The 19836-nt window shown below is 40.0% G+C and overlaps 1 protein-coding gene and 1 long non-coding RNA gene across 2 annotated transcripts in view; one reads left to right on the forward strand and one right to left on the reverse strand.

The window, feature by feature from the left end:
* LOC121961163 (uncharacterized) overlaps nt 1-19836 on the reverse strand; it is a 45937-nt gene that overhangs the window by 18066 nt on the left and 8035 nt on the right. The window contains 3 exon segments of the mRNA XM_042511042.2: nt 10964-11122; nt 11945-12531; nt 17492-17632. Of these exon segments, the coding sequence (XP_042366976.2) occupies nt 10964-11122; nt 11945-12531; nt 17492-17632 (887 nt within the window).
* LOC148185876 (uncharacterized) lies at nt 12-5253 on the forward strand. The gene is made up of 2 exons (XR_015775594.1): nt 12-3901; nt 4031-5253. It is a non-coding gene; the product is annotated as an uncharacterized LOC148185876 (long non-coding RNA).

Below are 19836 nucleotides of genomic sequence, written 5' to 3' on the forward strand. Positions count from 1 at the left end.
CAACCAGAGTAGAAACACAACATGAGACGATATCATAATTTACTTTAACATCACAGCTGCATGGATACTTTATTTATTTTATTATTATAAATCGTGCAATAAATTTTTTATTTATTTTTAAATCTGGTGGCATTTTTATACCTTTAATCTTTAAAAAAAATATTATTATATAGCTATTGTTGAGTCTCTTTGGAGGCTAAATGCACCTGTTGTTGTGAGAGGGGCGCATGTCATGGTTAAAGTTCCCTCTTGTTGTCCTGAATCCCTCTAATGCATTCTGAATGTAATCTAAGACCCTTGATATTTTTCCACAATGGTTTTCTAAGAAAGTGGCTCCCGAGCTTTTGGGCTTGTGACCTCTTAAAACAGGGGTCGCCAACACAGTGCCCGCAGGCACATGGTCACTCAAGGGGCATGTTCTAAAAATAACTGCAGTCAAACCAGCTGTCACTCGCATCTCTGTGTTCTGACTCTACAGCTGTAGCGCACAGATATACTGACGTTCACAGTAAATGCATTCAAACCGCCCAGATCGTGCTGACAGGATGAGGTAGCGTCAGACATGGCAAAGCGAGCAGAGGGATACACGTGTGACCACGTCCACTTTTCTAAAATAAGCTGTTAACAAAGGTTGTACACAAATTACTTATATCAGGGTTCCGACAGCTTACGACAAGATAGATTTAAGATTTTTAATGCCACTTTTAATTAAATTTCACCAAACGTTAAGGGGAAAAAAACATGAGCCAACATCAATTACTTAGCATCAAAACATTTTGCCTACATGTTTATTGTAACATACAACATGACTTGTTTTGTTCATGATATAAAGGTAGATGATCTACCTCAAATGTTGAAGAATTATCACTTCAAAAATATAAACATATATCAAAAAAATAAAACAAAGCAAAGTCTGCTTGCAACCACTCTTCACAGGTTTCACTCGTTTACCAGAAATGTTAAGATCATTCCCCTTTGTTTTACTTGAATATTTATTTTTCATAATGAGAGAAAAAATTAAGATTAGAAAAAAAACAACTAACAAAGTCTGCATTATGTAGTGTAGCATAAATATGTGTTATTCTTGATCACCTAGCAACCCCTCAGCAAGACCTCTTAAAAGATCCCAGACTGGTATGTATGGAAAGACTGATCTGGGTGGCCATGTATTACACGTACTCTAAATTTAATGGAAAGCTTTAATCAAATTTCTAAGGAGTTGTTTAGAAAGCACTGAATGGTTTAGGGCCCAAATACATTTCTGCCCTTCTGCTACTCTATGAACCATTGAGACCTCTCGGGTCATGTAGGGCAGGTCTGCTTCGTGTCACCAGAGTCAAGACTGAACACTGGGAAGCAGTTTTTGTGCAGCACATATCTGGAACAAACTCCCAGAAAACGGCAGGTCAACTGCGAATCTGGTCTTTTGAATCCAAGCCGCTGCTTTTTATTGTAAGAGTCAGGTCAATTTCCGGTTTTGCCGGTTTGGTCCCCTGTACGAGCTTAAACCGTAGCAAAATTTATAATTATGTCATGTTATGGCAATTTTAAAAGTAGTCTACCACAGTGCTAAATCCTCCTCAAATTGCATTAGTAATAACAGTATAACAGAGTGATTAATATAATAACATGTTTGTAATGATGGAGCAACTAGTGTCATACAGGTTGTGTGTGACAAAATTGGGGTGGCCGGTGTCAAATTTAAGCAGACGAAATGTGCAACATAAACAAGTTTGCCTTTCATCTATATCATGTTAATAACAAGGGATATCAACAGACCAACAGGTTTTAGTGCAAAGTACATATGTTAACATAATACACATGCATCTTGTATTTGTTTGATTACAATACAATCCAGAGGAAAACAAAACCAGACGCTGACACTAAAGCTGTTAATCACTACTGGTGTCAAAACAGACTCTGTGTATGTGTGTGTGTGTGTGTGTGTGTGTGTGTGTGTGTGTGTGTGTGTGTGTGTGTGTGTGTGTGTGTGTGTGTGTATGCGCGCGGGAGTTGGTGGTTTCACTTGATGTTTCTGCTCCACCGGTGTGACTCAATAGACTGTTTGCTCCTCTTCACTTGGCTGACAGAGCATAGTGTGTGTGTGTGTGTGTGTGTGTGTGTGTGTGTGTGTGTGTGTGTGTGTGTGTGTGTGTGTGTGTGTGTGTGATTGTGTGTGTGTCTAACACATCTCTCATACCCTTGGCCCTCAACAGTGTCTTTGTGTGTGTGCATGAGTGTGCAGTACGTGCAGCATGTGGCCTGCATGCTGTACTCTTGGCTGATCAGGATGTGTGTGTGTGACTGTGACTGTGTATGTGTGCGTGTGTGTAGGCCAAATCCTTGGCTGTACGCCTCTGGTGAGTCACCACTTGACAACAAGGCAGAGATAAAAGAAGAGAGAGCGAGAGGAGAGACAGACCAGAGGGAGGAGAGAGCGAGGACACATGGGAGAGAAAGAATGAGGGGAAGAGGGACAGATGGAGAGAAGTGGTGAGAGAAAGAGAGAGAGAAAGTTTAGGAAGGCAAGCTGTCAAAGAGACATGGAGGGGAGGACAGAAATAAACAGGAGTCAGGAGGGAAGAGGGTAAGTGGAGGAAAATGAAAATAACATGTTTTTTTTGGATGGCAAAAGAGAGATTAAGGACAGGAAAACAGAGGTGAAGGACAGAGGGGGACACCAGATAAGAAAAAGTAAAAGGCAAAGGAGATAGGGAGTGTGACAAGACAGGAAGAGAGATGAGGACGGGTTAGAGAGGATGGGTCGTGAGGGAGACGTAATGAAGACAGAAACAATAACTTGGTAGAAGACTGAAGGAGAAAGTGCTCGACAGCTCCCAGGTGTGTCCTTGAGAGAGACAGTAAATCCCAAAACAGCTGCTCAAAGGCCAATTGTGTGAAACTGTAGATCAAGGCAGCTCTCAGGTGTGTGTGTGTGTGTGTGTGTGTGTGTGTGTGTGTGTGTGTGTGTGTGTGTGTGTGTGTGTGTGTTAACCCCAGGGTGTTGCTTTTAATAAGTAGTTGTTTTTGGTCCAGTACTTTAGTTATTAATATTTATACAGGCTGGATTATTAGTAGAGAAATGCCATAACAACTGGATGGCAAGGGTCACTGACAGTAAAATGTTTTTTAAATGTTGAGATCAAAACAACTCATCACAACAGACAGGATTAAATGACACAGCTAATTATAAGTGGTCATAATTGGCTTTAGTCACTTTAGTGTTACAGCAAACATTAAAATATATCAACCAGCACTATCCACCAGCAAAAAATTCTGGTAAAATATGGTGGTTGCTAGATTTGCCTCACTCACCAGCCAAATAAACAATGGTAATCTATTGAATGGCTGGTAGATTCTGGAGTCCACCAGCTTCAGTAGCAGGTGAACAAAAAATGTATTTCCAACCCTGATGTCAACGCTCAATAAGAGTGCATAGTTTCATAGATACTGATTTTTTAGGGGCCATGTTGACCTTAATATTTGGGAGTTTACAAAAATAGTTAATATCAATCAATTTTTTTTTTTACCATAAACTTCATAAACTTGACATAAACAACAAAAATCTGAAAAAACTATTTGCCATTCAATCATCACTCACCTGAAATATCAGTATTTAACAAATGTGTAATATCTGTACTTGAACTGTGCAAAAAGTAAGGTCAGCCTTTATATTTATTTTCTTTTTTTTACTGATACATCCTTACTACTATATTGCCATATGTGTTTTTTACTGATGCCTCCTGTCTTTTTGCTACTGTAATATCACAAATTCCCCCAGCTGTAGGACGAATAAAGGATTCTCTCATCTTTTCTTAAAAGACAAAAAATGGCAGAATTGGAAAATACACCATCCTCCTGCAGCTCTCTGTCCTAAGCTCCTCCTACCAGATGATCATGGGTATATGCACGCACTTCACACAGTAACCCAGTGTTTAACAAACACTGACTTATTTAGTCTTATTTCATTTTGGAGTTGTTCACTCAGCCCCTTATTGCGCTGCACTCTCTCTCATTCTCTGTTTATCAGACCACAAATAAGACGAGACTTAGCTGCTAGCCATCGTCTCTCTGTCTCACTCCCTGCTTCTGTGGACTGCTTTGCCTGGAGGACAACGGGCAGCAGTTCGCAAGCAAGACCCTCGAATTGCAGCTGCAACCCCTCAGTGATGGGTGTCACAGCGGGCTCGCTGCAAGCGGCAGCGCCGGGTCTAACTCCGTGTAACTGCAGCAACAGAAAGTGTGCTGATCTGGCAAGGAGTCAGGCGGCTGACTTGGGGTCCATCTCCAGAGTTGCTGCTTGTTCTCTTGCCCACAAGGAGGTCTGTAGCAACGGGGAGTGCAGCACGATCACACTTTGATTCGAGACTCCAGCTAGCTAACGTTACATAAACATGAACTTGAAGGCGCAGTCGCGAGCCTTTTGGCTCTGGTTGGCAGGAGGCAAAACTTTTAGCAACATATTGCTGCATCTCTTTGTCGATATTGAAATGTTTTATTTTGTTTATTGTCAGACTCTCTTTAGGACTCTCTCTTTTTTAAGTCTGTCTCCCTTTTTTGGGTTGGTTTGCAGTGTAGGCAGTCGTTGCCAATGCTATAATAGCAACTTTCTCTGCAGGATTCTCCATCATTGAATCAGGCTTTCACTGAAGGAATGCCGTGCATGTGCACTGACATTTGTAGAACGACCTATAAGACCATTTTCTATCTGATATGACCTGTGAATTGGCCAAAGTCTCCCATCAGTGGCTAGATTTCCTAACGACTAAAAACACAGCCAAGAGGAGGTGCAGGGGTCTGATTTTCTCCAAGTCCTCTTGAATTACAACATAAAATTTATTATGCAACTTTTGCCCAGTTATGCCAAAATTAAACTGACTCCAGCTTTAATTTAAAGTGATATAAAAACAGATAAAAGGCACAAATCGACATATTTCACAAGCTGCAACCAGTGAATGTTGAACTTTTTCTGTTTGATAAATAAATCGAAAGATTAACAGGAAATAAATCTTGGATAGATGCTAAACTACTCATCGACTCAACGTTTCATCCTTATATATAGAATATGCTTTTATTTCTTAGTGTATAAAGCAACCTGTCCACACTGCATGTCAGCATGTTGTCTCATCAGCAGTGATGTGACAGCTCCTGCATGATCACTCGCAAATTGGTCTAATTGCATGCATCACATAACTGCCTCTTGGTGTTCCAATCAAGGATAAATTAACGAAATAAATCAGTTTATCATACACAGACAGGCCGAGCCATGTGGCTGTGTTTGTTTGTCCGCTTCATCTCACTGCATCTGCGCCACGACACTGTGTAATATCCTCCTAAGATGATGATGACTAAAAGCTTGAAATACTCAATCCATGCACGTAAACACATCACAACTTTAAATAGTCTCACTGAGTCAATGACCTAGATACTGAGAGGGAAATGTGTTTGTGTGCACACATGGATTCAAACGCGTTCGTGCTTACAAGCATTTGTGTTTCTCAGCCACTACATGTGCATCTGTGAGTGTAGGCATTCATCTTCCTGCATACTTATGTGCTCATGAGCGTCTCTTTTCCCTTCCTGTGTATCTGTGAGTTTACACCATGCATAATTTAACAGCAGAATAACCCCCACGTTGTTAGCAAAGAGAACAGACTCACACGATCACAGGAGGAGTATTAGGAAACACTACCTCCACCTAAAAATAAACGGATAAAATTTAACAGTCAATGACTCACTCGCACACTCAAACACGCACACACACACACAGTTTGTCGACAAAATGTAAAGGCAAACAGAGGGAAACAGGAAATGTGACAGACTTCCTCTGAGAGCTACTATTCAAGATGCTCCAGTACCTCCTCGTCTGTGTACGTGCATGTAAACACATTCAGTGGCTAAATGTATGAAAACAAATGACCAGTAATAATAATAATGACCTAAAAGACAATATTGACTTGTTTCTTTTACAGCTAAACTTGAAAATAAGCTTTATTTAAAATGTGAGATACTGCTGCCCATAAAACATGAGGCAATAAATAAACACTAACAAGCTAAACAATAAAAAATCTGGACACAAAACAATTTGTCTCCGTCTAAAATTTACTGCATCTCATTTGGTATTCTAGGTCCGCAAATTCCAGAGATTAAAAGGCCGACATCATTATATATAATTATCATCGCTGTCATCTCCCGCCTGCTGTCACTTTCCCCAGCTAAAAGCAGTATATCTTAAAGTCTCACTCCCTCTCTACTTCCCACTTTCTGTTTTACTCCGATTATCTCTCGTCTCTGTCAGCCTCTTCGTCTCCTCCTCTGCCTCTTTCTTCTCATAATGCTCACATCCCCGGTGGGAAGTCTATTAGATGAAGCCTCTCTCTTTCCTGGTCTGCTTTCCATCTCTGGTGCAGCCACTTGTTAATTCTATAACAGGTTTCCCTCCTCTCGTCAACACATCCTTCACTCTCTCTAGCTGAGTTCATGTCATGACATCATCTCATTGAACTCTCCAGGACCTCTGTATGTCTGTCTGCTTCTTCCTCTCTCAGCTCTGTGTTTCTCTTTCTAAATCATTATCAGTCTCTAGAGTGCTGTCGATTACTGTGCCTGAGTCACAATAAAGTTTTTCGGCTGCTGACTGCATGCACAATCGCACAAACTTCTGTTGCATAATCTCTCCCTTTGCTAACCAAACACAGGGATATAAATGTACAAACAGACTTTCATTTAATGTAAAGTAATGGATCCTGGTTTTAATGCTGTGATGCAAGGCCGATGATAAGTCTTTGGCATGTTTTGTAAACAGAGTTGAAGACAGTTTGGAGGCCTAGTGCTACAGTCCTGCCTCCAGGTCAGAGTATATGAAAGTGTGAGATGCAGAAAGTGGTGGAGTCAAATAAGGTAAAGCTGGCTAATTACTTTCTCAGCTCTGAGGATGTTTAACTGAAACTGTAAATAGCTAACCAAGTAATGTAAACAAGTGTTTTTTTCAAACGGAGACCATCAAATATTCAAAAGGGATTTTCCTACAAAGAGCTAGCTTCAGTGTTGCTTCATTCTTATAATACCTTAACACTGACATGTTAAACAAAGTCAGTATGCTAGCTAGTATGTTACAATTACATTTTGTTCATTCTTCCATTTGGAGATCCTTCAGGTATTTACATTTATTAATAAGACACCAAATCAAATCATTTACAACAAAACACTAATCATTCATGAATCTTTAAGCTTTAATAGCCACTAATATACATTACATGAAAACATGTTCTTACAGCCCACAATTAGATGTGCGACAGGTCTTACTGAAGCCAGAGCAGGTAGTTCCTGTCATGTGCCACAGTAAATCAGTGGCTTTTGGGGAACAAGAAAACATAATTTTTAGTTTGGCCCATTTGTTTCATGAAAGTCATAAAATAATTGAAGAGAGATTTCAGAATTCAACAAAAAGTAAGTTATATTGCACTTTCAGCCAAATGCATAACAACTTATGTCACCAACAGGACAATACAACAATCTAGATTCGGGCAAAAAAAAAAAAACAGGTGGTTAGTAGCTACTGGGTGTTCCTGTCCTACGTAAACCAATGATCTACGTGTGCATTGCTGTCATGCACGACACCCCACAGCTGCAGTCAGACTCTACTGCTTGGTGGGCCGACCCATCTGGCATTTGCCAGAATCACCAGATTGCCAGTCCATTTCTGCGCATGAGCAAACTGTGAGCACAGATTAATATCACATTAAAAAGCTGCAGTCTGTTCTTTTGCATTATATTAATCTGATGTCGTAACTAAATTATTACTTAGTGACTAAACCGGAAAGACCAAATTACCTTTCTGCCAAAGCACATCGTGTATTGACTGTCAGGCTGTGGTTGCCCTGAGAAAATAGAGTGCTGTAATCTTCTATAATCCTTAGCACCACTGAAAATGCCTTCAGTCGGGGACTGAATACAAAATACTCACACGCAGCCTGAACAGCAGCAAGGCAACTTTGATACCTGCAGTCAAATTCTGAACACACACACAGCTCATTATCAAGTGAAGAGGTGCACAGGTGATTGTGTCTCAAGAATAAAACCAAGCAAATCTACATAGAAGAATGAATGCACCAAACACAAACACCAAAGAGCATTGCAAGCCATTGCAGATTCTATATTTTTTCTATCTTTTCCTCTCTCTCGCTCTCTCACACTCACACACACAGACACACACACACACACACACACAGACACACACATATAAAAAAGCAGCTGTCCAGCAACTGGAACAGAGAACCAAACAACAGAGCAGAAACAAAAAGAGTGGAGGGATAAAAGAGAGAGAATGACAGACTAACACAGAGGGAGGGAGACACCAAAGAGAGGGAGAGCTGGAGAGAAAGAAAGGTAGAGGAAAAATGTGTGAGAGAAATCGTTAATCTGCCTGTGTGCTTGTGTGTACCCGTGCTGTGTATATATATCAGTGTGCATGCTCACATCTGTTTGTGTGCGCGTGTGTGTAGACTGTATGTCTACTTCCCAAGGTCACTGCTGAGCGCTGGAAGGGAGGGAAAAAAAAATTAACAAGACCAGTGGACAATGACGTTAGCCCTGCAAGGAACACTACTCTTAAAGGGACAGCTGCGGACACACAGGTTTGCAGGGACAACTCCACATAGACAATGGACAATTTAAAGGATTTAATTCATTCATTATTTTAGTTTAATTTATTCAGACACATGTGGAGATCAAAGATGTGTTTGTTAAGGCAGAACTGGCCAAAACTGAAACAAACACATGGAATAACATTATGAATATTTCATAATAAGAAAAAATAGCCAGAAGGAGAGCAATAGAGAGCATAAACTGCTCTACCCCCTGTAGGACCGCATTTACACACACACACACACACACACACACACACACACACACACACACACACACACACACACACACACACACACACACACACACACACACAGAGTATGTTTGCCTGCACTCACACTGAAAACGAGCAGGCAGTATCTCAATACAAAGCCACTCAGGAGGTTTGAGGCAACAAAGGGCTTTTCATTAGTGTACTATAGACGTGGGACAGATCGAAATGAAGAGGTCTAGCTGCGTCACTGTGCTCACAGGAGACAATCCAGACAGACACCACCAGTGAGACACACACACACACACACACACACACTTCTTGTTTTTCCAGTTGTCCTCAAAAGGTTGTGTAGTATGTTGAGGTGAGAGGCTGCCACACTTGTGCTTTTAAAAAGAAAAGAAGAAAAACACCTTTTTGTGTCGATTATGACACTCTGACCTGACTTACTGCGAGCAGTCATCTCTCATAGTCTCCCTCTTTGCTTTCACATCCTCTTTTCTAGTGCTCACTTAAACTTTGCTTTGTATGTTTTAAGTAGCACTGAAGTGCGAGCAGCAGTCACCACCTGCGCAATGCACACAACCCTGCTGTAATTGTTAATGTTGTCAATTTTTTTTGAGAAAATCAGACTTTTGTATCAATGCCAAAAGCTGTTAAGTGTTGGACAGATTGAGGCAGATGCTGAAACCAGATGGTAAAGCTTCAACAACACAACTTTTTCATACGCATGCAGCAGTCATCAGGTTTTTACCTCCCCCAACATCCCTTCATCCTCTCCCCTGAATTGTACTGTATCTTGTACTGACTTTGCTCACATGTACAAGACAGTGATCAAGAGGTCAAGGCATTCAGAAACTCAGCACTCTTTCAATTCACATAAGAGAAATCCCAAATCCGCAAAACACCTCTGATGCAAATCCTCATGGAAAACAAATTACTAGGCTAAATTCATAAAAACTTTGAAAGCATGCGACAGACAGAGCTGCAGCATCTCAAGCCAAACATTTACGAGCAATGATGATGTTCCCTGCACCACTCCAGAGCCACAACATGACACATTTTAAACAGAAACTAATCTGTGAATGCACACATGTACAGTGGTTCTCAGCCTGAGAGTTGCAAGATAAATCAAAGAGCTTGTGAGATAATAACCATGACTCTGCTCTAACCTTTACATATTTTTTTTCTTTTGAAATACTGGAGAGTTGTAACTCAAACAGTCTCAGAAGGCAACGTCCATTTTTCATTGAGCTGCAACGGTTAGTTGATTAGTCCACTGACGGAAAATGAATTTGCAACTATTTTAATAATTGAATTGTTCTACTATTTTTTTAAGCAAGAACAGCCAAACATTTGCTTGTTCCATGTATCTTATATGTTTGAATTTGATGCTTTTCTTTGTCATATATGACAATAAACTGAATAGCTTTGACATTTTTGACTGTTGGCCGGATAATACTTTCTATTTTAAGATGTCAACTTGTGCTCTGAGAAATCACACAGAGCATGTTTCACTATTTTGTGACATTGTATTGACAAAACTATTAGTTGGAAAAATAATGGGGTAATGAATCTTTAATGAAAATAGTAATTAGCTGCAGTCCTAGTGCACCTGTCAGAGCATGTAAACAGATTTGATTGTAGTGAGTGATTCTTGATGAAGTGATTAGTGGAACTCAACCTCTTCCTGTTTTTTGTATGAAAATAGGAAAACAAAAAAATGCTGTGTTGACAGTTGTAACTGTATCGTGTCCTCATTGTTTCCTGTTGCACTTCACCTACAGTGCGTGCCCTTCTTCACATGACCAGAATTTACACTCACTGCATCATGTGACTTTATCAGAACAGAGAGTTTCAGTACTTTTTCTGGCCACAATGGCCTCAGACAACCTCCTACATAGTGTCTCAACAGGTTCAAGGACCGTTGTGAGACCGGATGCTTGGTCGTACTTTGCCCTTGCTAGTTTGGCAGCAGACCTTTTCTTACTTTGTATGTTTTTAAATTTCATCTGCTCTGTGCTTTCTGTGTCTACAGCTCCAACAGTAATTGACACGAGACAAAAACTGTGTCCCCATGTGTGTAAGTGATTGCGTCTGACTGACCTGAGAGTAGAAATTAACCATAGTGGTGGTTTCTATGTCCTTCTTTCCCAGTATTTCCATTTTGACTGGAGCTGATGGGAACTTGGTTGAGAAGTAATCCAAGAAGTCAGGCAGGTAACCGGCTTCTCCGTGGACAATTCCCATGACGTAATGAGCTGCCTGAAAAACAAGGACAGTAATGAAATCTAAAATTATCACCTACAAATGAAACAAATTCTATCAAGTTACAGAAGCCAATGCGCCAGACTGCACTGAACCCATGGATCAATCTGAAGGTCGTGTCAACTAAATTCTATCACTGACTAAATTTTTTATCAATGATGGAAAAATTAAAAGGCCAGCTGTCATTTTGACAGATTAGAACACTGTGGGAAACACACCTGTCCAATTGGTGGTGTTTGCATTATTAATTAGCTATTATCTAGTCTTGTCTTTGATCTCGACATATGCACCTCTTTGTCAATCTGGCTTTAGCCATCGCATTGGTCAGTTATAACGCTATATACCACTGCAAAGTGTCACAGCAGCTGAGTGTCCAAAGTTTCTCTGCGCATTCGCTGTTTCTGATCATATTTTCTTTCAGGGGTGTAGTGCTGCCAAAGCGCACTGGATTGAGGCTCCAGCACTTCTCTCCAAGTGAGGAAACAGTAATCATAATCAGGTTTACTTTAACAAATCATTACTTAAACATGACACCCTTGCTTCTGAATGTATAATCCATAAGCTTGTTCTGCATTTTTATTTATAAAAAAATGAAAATTAATTATTAAAAAAATATTTCTATTATATATGTCTCATTAGAAATAGAAAAGATCTACAAAAAATGATGGGTTATTCCTTCAAAGCAGAGTAGAGTCAGACAGTAAAAATCTGACATGTGTGCAACTCAAGTTGGCAGGAAGACCCTGTGTGTCAAAATGACAGGCACTGAGAAAGTCCAACGTAACCTCTGGATCAATCAGATCAGTATCTTTCCCGTACCTGGGATGAGTCCTCGCTGAAAGCCAAGGTGACAAACTCCTGGGCAAATCTCTGCCTCTGGCTCATGGAGAGAGATGAGAGCTGTGACGTGTAGGCGTGGGCCACCAGGGCTCCTCCGTTAGGCTGGTGCTCTATGTGGATGTAAGGGGCAAACTCCAGCCCCGCCATGCCAGGATAGGAGCACTGCCGCTGCAGTTTGATTGGTGAAGGTTGTGGTGTCTTCGTGGAGGAAGATGGGGAGTTGAGAGAGTTGAGGAGAGTGCAGTTTAAGAGAGATTTGGGGGTAAGAGTAGGAGAGGAAGGTAAAAGATGTGCAGTTTTGTTATTAGGCGGAGGGTAAACAGGTAGAGGGGACTTGAAAGGAGACAGTGAGGAGTTCTGAGTGGGATTAGAGGCTGGGGAAGAGGGGGTGGGAGGTGGAGAGGATGAAGGGAGAAGCAGCAGGCCAGCACAAACGGTTTGACAGGAGCGGTGGTACATCTTCACTCGTTTGTGCTTCTCCCCCTCTTTGTGTTTCTTCTTCTTTTTCTTCTTCACTTTTTTGATTTGCAGCTCCTCTGAGTTGATCTTTGCTTTCTCTTTTTCATCTGGACAGAGTGACAGGGAAGGAAGAAATATATCACTTAGAGGGAAGAGGCTTTTCACAGGAGAAGACATTCTTAAAAGATCAACACAAGAATATGAAAAAAAAGTAATTTTGAAAAGGCTTGAAGGGAGTAGGGAGACACATCATTCATGCAAGCTTTGTAAAAAAGCTTTTCAAGTCTGCTCTCTGATGTGTGATGGATCAACAAACCAATCATCAGCCCTTTTCATTCCCTTGCTGTAAGAAGACACATTTCACTGTACTTTACAGTGAATCAGGTCCTCTTGCAATGACAGAAGCTCAGGAAAGCTTCCAGTAAAACTAGAATTACCGACTCTGGGTTATATGCCTCAGCGAACCTGTCAAGTTGCAGTTATAGTTTACGTCCAAGTCTTTGAAAACATGGATGCTTCACACACATCTTTAACCCAGCAGCACGTAATATATAATCAGCACAGTTTCAAGATTACTGTCGCCAGTTCAGTATCTGACCAAATGTCTCCTCCTCTGTTCCTGAAATATGATGTTGAAATGTTTTTGCAGAACATTATGATGTCACAGTGAAGTTGACCTTTTGGATATAAAATGTAATCACTCAATTAGTTCAATGCTGAGTCCAAGTGGATGCTTGTGCCAAATTTGAAGAAATTCTCTTGAGGCATTCTTGAGATGTCGCGCTCAGGACAAAGTGGTAGAGATACATACAGACACCCCTAAAACATAATGCCTTCAGCCACACCTATCGCTGGTGTGGAGGCAAAATAAAAAGAAGAGAAAATTTGGGAAAGCTGCAAATAAGATGCTGATTAAGCTCTGTCAAAACACAATAAACAATAAACAATGCACAGTAAAATACAAGACTTCCACCCAGATTGCTGTTTTATTTACTTACACTGTTTTTAATGATCAAAACAAACTGATACCTGATTAATTCCCCATTTAAAAAACAATAACACAAAAAATAATGAGTCCTAACTATTTTAAGTACGTGTAGACAGATGACTCATAGCCTCTCCCAGATGGTGTGCATCTCCTGGGGTGCATGCATAAAATAAATTGAAGAGCCCTGAAATGGCATCCCTAGAGAAAAGCAGATATGACTAAGCCAGGAAACAAGCTTTCGAGTGGCATATCTGAACAGAGATAATACTGTACATGGTGGACCGTCTCTCTGACGCCTGAGGCAGGACAGAGTGGAACATGCAAATTTATGCACAGCGGCTACTGTATGTATTTGTGTCTGTGAGTGAGTGTGTCAGAGCTCTTCATACCTATTTGGGAATGTGTTGCTGGCTGGTTTCACACTAGCAGAGTAGTTGTGTAAACACGAGGACATGTATACATTCAGTGTGTATGTCTATGTGCACATGTGAGTCACTTTGATTGCTGCTGCCTCAGCGAAATTCAAATATCCGCTATCATCACACACAAACACACACTTTCAGTCTAGTTGGTACACAACACACGTTCATAGCGAGATAAGGCAGGAATGAGAAACAGAAAAGGAGCAGAGACAGTGGGGTGGGGAAAATAATCGTTTCTGCATCGCGATTCTTTTTTAAAGGAATATCTCGATGCAAAAAAACGTTGATATTTCTCAACATGATTGTATGAACACATTTCCTGTACGTATGTGCATCAATACGCTTTAGAGAAGGTAGTTACATGCACGTCACGTAGGTGCAAGTCTAGCAACAAAAAAAGCGTTAAAAAAAGCCATGCCTGTTCACATTTCACAAGTCTAGAGGAGCTTCACAATTCAATAATTTTATCCCCATTTAAGTTAGTATAGAGTAGTTAGCCGTTTGGCTGGTGAAAGTCTCTTATGCACTTGCTCTATGGGTTCACCTCTTTATACATAGTGCATCCATAGATGACAACAAACCGCAGTAAAGATTCTTATTCTGCTAACATGCTGATATCAGACAAGTGCATATAAATGAGGTAAATAACATAATTAAAATTTTTGTTTCTTTCAGAGTGGAGGGGGTTCCCACTGGGGGGCCGGGCAATTGTGTTTATTTTTATTATGGATCATTACATATATGTTTTTGAAAATAAATCTTGGGTTTTTTTGTAATTAAGGATAATTTCAAGCCAATGTTCAGCTTAAAATAATAACAATAATCTACTTATCCAAAATTCAATCATATTCTGCTCCTACCCACAGACTAATGTACAAATACAGATGTGGTCAAAGTTTTATTAGTGTTCTCACCTCTGTTAAACATTTGTGAGTGTGCTGTGTGTCTGCAGCTGCTTCATAATAATAGCCTTGCAGCTGTGACTCTTTCCTCCTTGGCTTACTGAGGGCAGATTCCTTGTGGTTGTAAGACTTTTACTGTAAATGTATACTGTGTAGTGTAAGTTGTGTAGTAGCCTCTAGCACGTTTTACATATTCTTCTTACATGTTAAGTTGTTTGTTTTATGTTAAGTCTCTGTGCCCTCTATGTTTCATTTGACTGCAAGTTGCCCTTGGGGATCATACAGCTAAGCTGAAAGTTAAAGTTGCAAGTGCTGAATGATTACCCTTTCCTCAATAAATGATGGTCTAAACCTATAATTATACTTTTTTTGTCAGGATCCGACTAAAACACTGCACAAAACAAACAAGCTTCATTGTAGTCTCACATATTACATCATAATTTTTTGGCTCATCAAGAGTAGGGCTGCAACTAACAAATATTTTCAATATTTATTAATCTGCCAAATATTATGTGTATTAATTAATCTTTTTGTCTACAAAATGTGGGAAAATTTTCAAAAGCCAAACTGACATTCACATTAGAGATGCATAATATATATCGGGCCCATAAACTACCAGCTTACAATGGGAAATTTTTCAGCCAGACTACTATCATAGACTTAACAAGGACAGCAGTGCGGACGTCTTTCAAAGTTTCAAAGGAAGACAAAACAATTGTGCTGAGTGTCTGAGCTCCAACCACCCGATTTCCCAACCCCACTAGATCAGCAAACTTCCTGTTGCCGTGTAACAGGTTAGACGACTACAACTCTTGACTATTTTTGCTATGATCAAGAGTCACGTGACATGTAGCTCCCCTGACAGTAGATCTCTCACTGTTCACTCACTGTCAGCTGCTCTTAAAAAAAAATTCAAAAGATTTAACATAAGTATAATTTCCATCATTGAGGTTCTAAGCACAGAGAAAATAACATCCAAAATTATGGATGATTTCCTCTCACATTTAAAAAACAATGTCCAAGTGTGTACAAACTGATATCCATCTCCTGGCTAACACACCAACACACACGTCTGTACAAGAGCGAGCCACTTAGCTAGACGGTCACGTCCAGTCTAAGGTCAGATAAGTTCCCAGTCAAGCAAACACACACACAGTGGGACACACACACACATAGCCTCAGTGGTAGTAAAGCAGTCTTACTGTCAGAATAGCTGCTCGCTGCTTATTGATTTCCTATGTTTCCTCTGGCTGTCTCTCCCTCTCTGTCTCTCCCTCTCTCTCTCTAATTGTAAACTTAACACTCTCTCACTGATTAAATTTCTAACTTCCCCTCCCTGACTCTGTCACTCCCAGCGTTTGCAAACTTAACACTGTGATTAAATGCCTCACTCACAATTACTGAAAATCTACTCCGTGGTGGAGAGTGTCTCCTCCTAATCTCCCTCTGATTCCCACCATGTATCCCACAGTGTCTCTATTTTGATCGTAAACACACATGATTAAATAGCAGTCTGTCCGGCAGGATGACTGCAGAGTTAATAGACAGTGATTCTTTTGATCAGCTGTGTCCTCTCTCTCCATTCACGTCTCCAGGTCTTACACTTATACGGAGAAGATAAACCAACATTACAGGGGCACCTGCCCACCTCACAGAAAGTATGAAGATTGAAAGAGTGAGCTGAATTATCAATCAGTGATTATAATCGGCAGACACTAGCTGTGGTGTGTAGCCAGAGACAGAGACACTGTGAGTCCACCTGGAGCTTTACAAAACGGAAAAAAGGTTCATACGAATCCATGGAAGAAACATCCAAGATTCAAATTCTATTCATTCATAATTTCAGTGTTCACTATGATGAGTTCAAGAACCATTGGGAATGCAAAATCCAGCAATAATTTCTGTTTTAACAGTTTCTTGCTATGATGAGCGGTGTAATTTTGACATTTTTTTTAAAAGAAACATGTCCAAATCTGTTTTATTAAAAAAATAAATAAATAAATAAATAAATACATTTTTTTCAACTTCCAATAAAATATATACTATATATATATATATATATATATATATAAATCACTTGGATTTTTTTCAAGAAAACGTGCCTTCCAAAAATATGCTAAATGCTAAAAATAAAGGGAATATAGAGGAAAATAAGACAACTTTCATAACCCAGAGAGGCAGATATTCCTTTAAAATCTGCAGTAAAATAAATATAAGATAAAGCCATTTGAAGTTTTATGCCCATCACCTTTACCAAAAGTGCTCAAAAAATCATTTGATGTTCCTAGTGGGAATACAACCATGTGAATAAAATGGTGCCCACGTATACATGTCGTCAGTGTGTCTTGTGTGTGCATGTCCTCTAAACATGCGTTAAACGTTAAACGGACACTTGTGCACTGCAAATAATTCACTACTGTCAAAACATTAACAATGAAACTCACCACAACATTCATAAAATGAACACAACATAACACACACGTACACACAACAGAGCCAGACTAATACACCTCTAAGCCCTTCACATATCTGCTTTTATAGGTGGAAGTTACGCACTAAGAAATTATAGTGCATAAATGTTCTATCAGCTACATTTTTGTAGTTTTTGACCTGTGTTTCCTTAAGTCAGGGTTTATAGTTCATCTATGGTTTAACTAACATTTCGTGAACGGAACGATTAACTAAGATAAAAAAAAAGCTTCCATAAATCTACATAAATCACTTGGTTTGCGTGTACGTGTGTGCTTCCACCAACCTTTAATCGGCTGCTTGACTTCTCCGTTCTCCCTCTTGATCTCGTTTACCACTTTGTGCTTCTTCTTCTCTCTTTCTCTGTCTTTGACCTTCTTCTTCTCCCTCTCCTCTCGCTCTCTCTCTTTCACCTTATTGGAGGGCTCTGTGGAAGCAGAGAGGAAGGCTTCAGGTCTCAATAGTAGAGAAACACATTAGCATTAGAAATTTACTCACTACACACATACCACAGCTGTGAGCAAACTCCATTCACTTCGATTTCTTCCTCTAACCTCTTGACTAAACTCTTGCCAAGTGCTTCACCTTGGCCATTACCCTTTGCTTAATCTTGTTGGTCCTCCTCCTACAAAATCCTTCCTACAAAATGTTAGGCTTTTTCCTTTCCTGCTGCAACAAATTCAACTCTCCACCAAGGCTCTACTCCAGGAATATCCTGGGGGCCAGATTCGCAAATTGGCAGGAGGCCAGGGGCCAGTAGTAGCAGACCCCTACATGTGTCGAAGATTTGAGGACATTTCTAGCATTTCAGGACATTTCTAGGATTGAAAGACATTTCTCGGATTTTAAAATATTTTAGGATTTTAGCACATCTCTAGACTTAAGCACTTTTCCAGGATTTTGGGAAATTTCTAGGATTTTAGGACATTTCAAGGATTTTGGGACATTTTGGGGGTTTTAGGACATTTCCAGGACTTTGGGGCATTCAGGGCTTTTTTCTGTAAACAAGCTCTATTTTGATGTTGTTCTATGCCTGTGTGCCATAAATTGATTATCACCGCTCTAGCATTATTTCTTGTGTTTCCTCTGCACTGTAACGACCTTCCAATTTTAAGACTGCAGCAGTCACTCGCCAACTTCAGTCATAACCTCAAAGCACCTCATCAATAGATACCGCACGTTTCTTCCTTCTAACTCATCTCTGTCTCATGTTCTCTGCTAGCTTCAATATGCTCCGCTCTCCTAAAATCCTTGCTTTCCTTTTGACTCGTTTTATTTCCTCTTCCAGCGTTCCTCCGCCTGACAGAATCATTTCAGTGTTGAGGGAATATTACGGATCGAGAAATTGGAGTGCACTCTAATGCTGCACTCATTGCAAATCGCTGTGGATGAGAGCATCAGTTTAAAATGTAAATATCATACCATCACACACACCTATTCAGCACTTTCAGAAAGGCAAAGTAAGTGTGGATGGGTGTAAATCATCATTTCCAGCAGAGCCGTGGAATCTTCACCTTCCTTAAAATAACTTTCATTTCAACAATCTTTTATACACCTCCTCCTTTGATTCTTTATTTCCTTTCATTTCCTTCATAAAAAAAAATCCTTTATTTTTTCCACAGTACTTCTTTTGCTGATTCTTTCTTTCTTTTCCTTCCCAAAGAACTTTTTCTTTGAACTCAGTCAGATCCTTCTTTAAAAGGAAGCTGTGTTTTCAGACTGTTCACTCTCCTGTGGACGTGGGGAGTGGGAAAGTGAACACAGTGGGGTTGGACTCGCTGTTTGCAGGATCAAAGGAGAAAAATGCTTTGAAAGTAAAAAGGCTTAAGGAGCAGCCGGAGAATTAGAGGTACATCGATACACTCTTTTCAATGATTATATTTAAATAAATACCTCGGCATTTTGAAGTTTAGTGTGCCGTTTTTACTTTGCTACTTAAGATGCAGGTAGTCATTATCCGCATACCCTGTGGTTAATAGGAAGAATGCCAAGAATGTTAACAAACCATTTTAGGAACTCTGCAAAATAAATGCTGTAAAATTACCAGACACTCCAAGCTGCCTTGTGAAGAAAAAAAATGCACATTTCAAAACATCAGTTTAGCTCTGCAGGAAGCTGCCGACAAAAGGAGGGCTCACTCAGATCTATTGCCAGATTTATAAAAATATGTCAGACCCTGCCAGAGCGGTAACATTCATAAACTTTTAATTTAGAGGCAATGGGAGATAAATTAGACCAGGTGGCTGAGCGAGCTTTAAATACGCTGGAGAACATGATTATTTATCACAGCTTGAAAGAAAGGTCTTCCCCTTAAAATAACAACGAGAGCCTCCCATTGTAAGTTAAAACTGGTCAATCAAAAGATTGATTTTCAAGAGCGCAGCACAACTCAAAACTAGAGGTGTATATGAATAAGAAATGAATGGGATCCAGGCAACTTCTTCTGAGTTTTTTTTTCTTTCTTATTTTGTTTTCTAGCTTTCTTGCAGCAGCCAGGTTTTGAAGGGGATCACAGCAGGTGGGTTTCATGGATGATCACAGGAGAGAAACGATAGAAGGCCAGAGGCAGACAGTTTGTTAACTTCAACTCTGCCTCACTGCACTGCAATCAAACTTTTTAGAGCTGGCGAG

Source organism: Plectropomus leopardus, chromosome 22 (assembly GCF_026936395.1).
Source record: "Plectropomus leopardus strain MGB_pleo_1.0 chromosome 22, ASM2693639v1, whole genome shotgun sequence".
NCBI lineage: Eukaryota > Metazoa > Chordata > Actinopteri > Perciformes > Serranidae > Plectropomus > Plectropomus leopardus.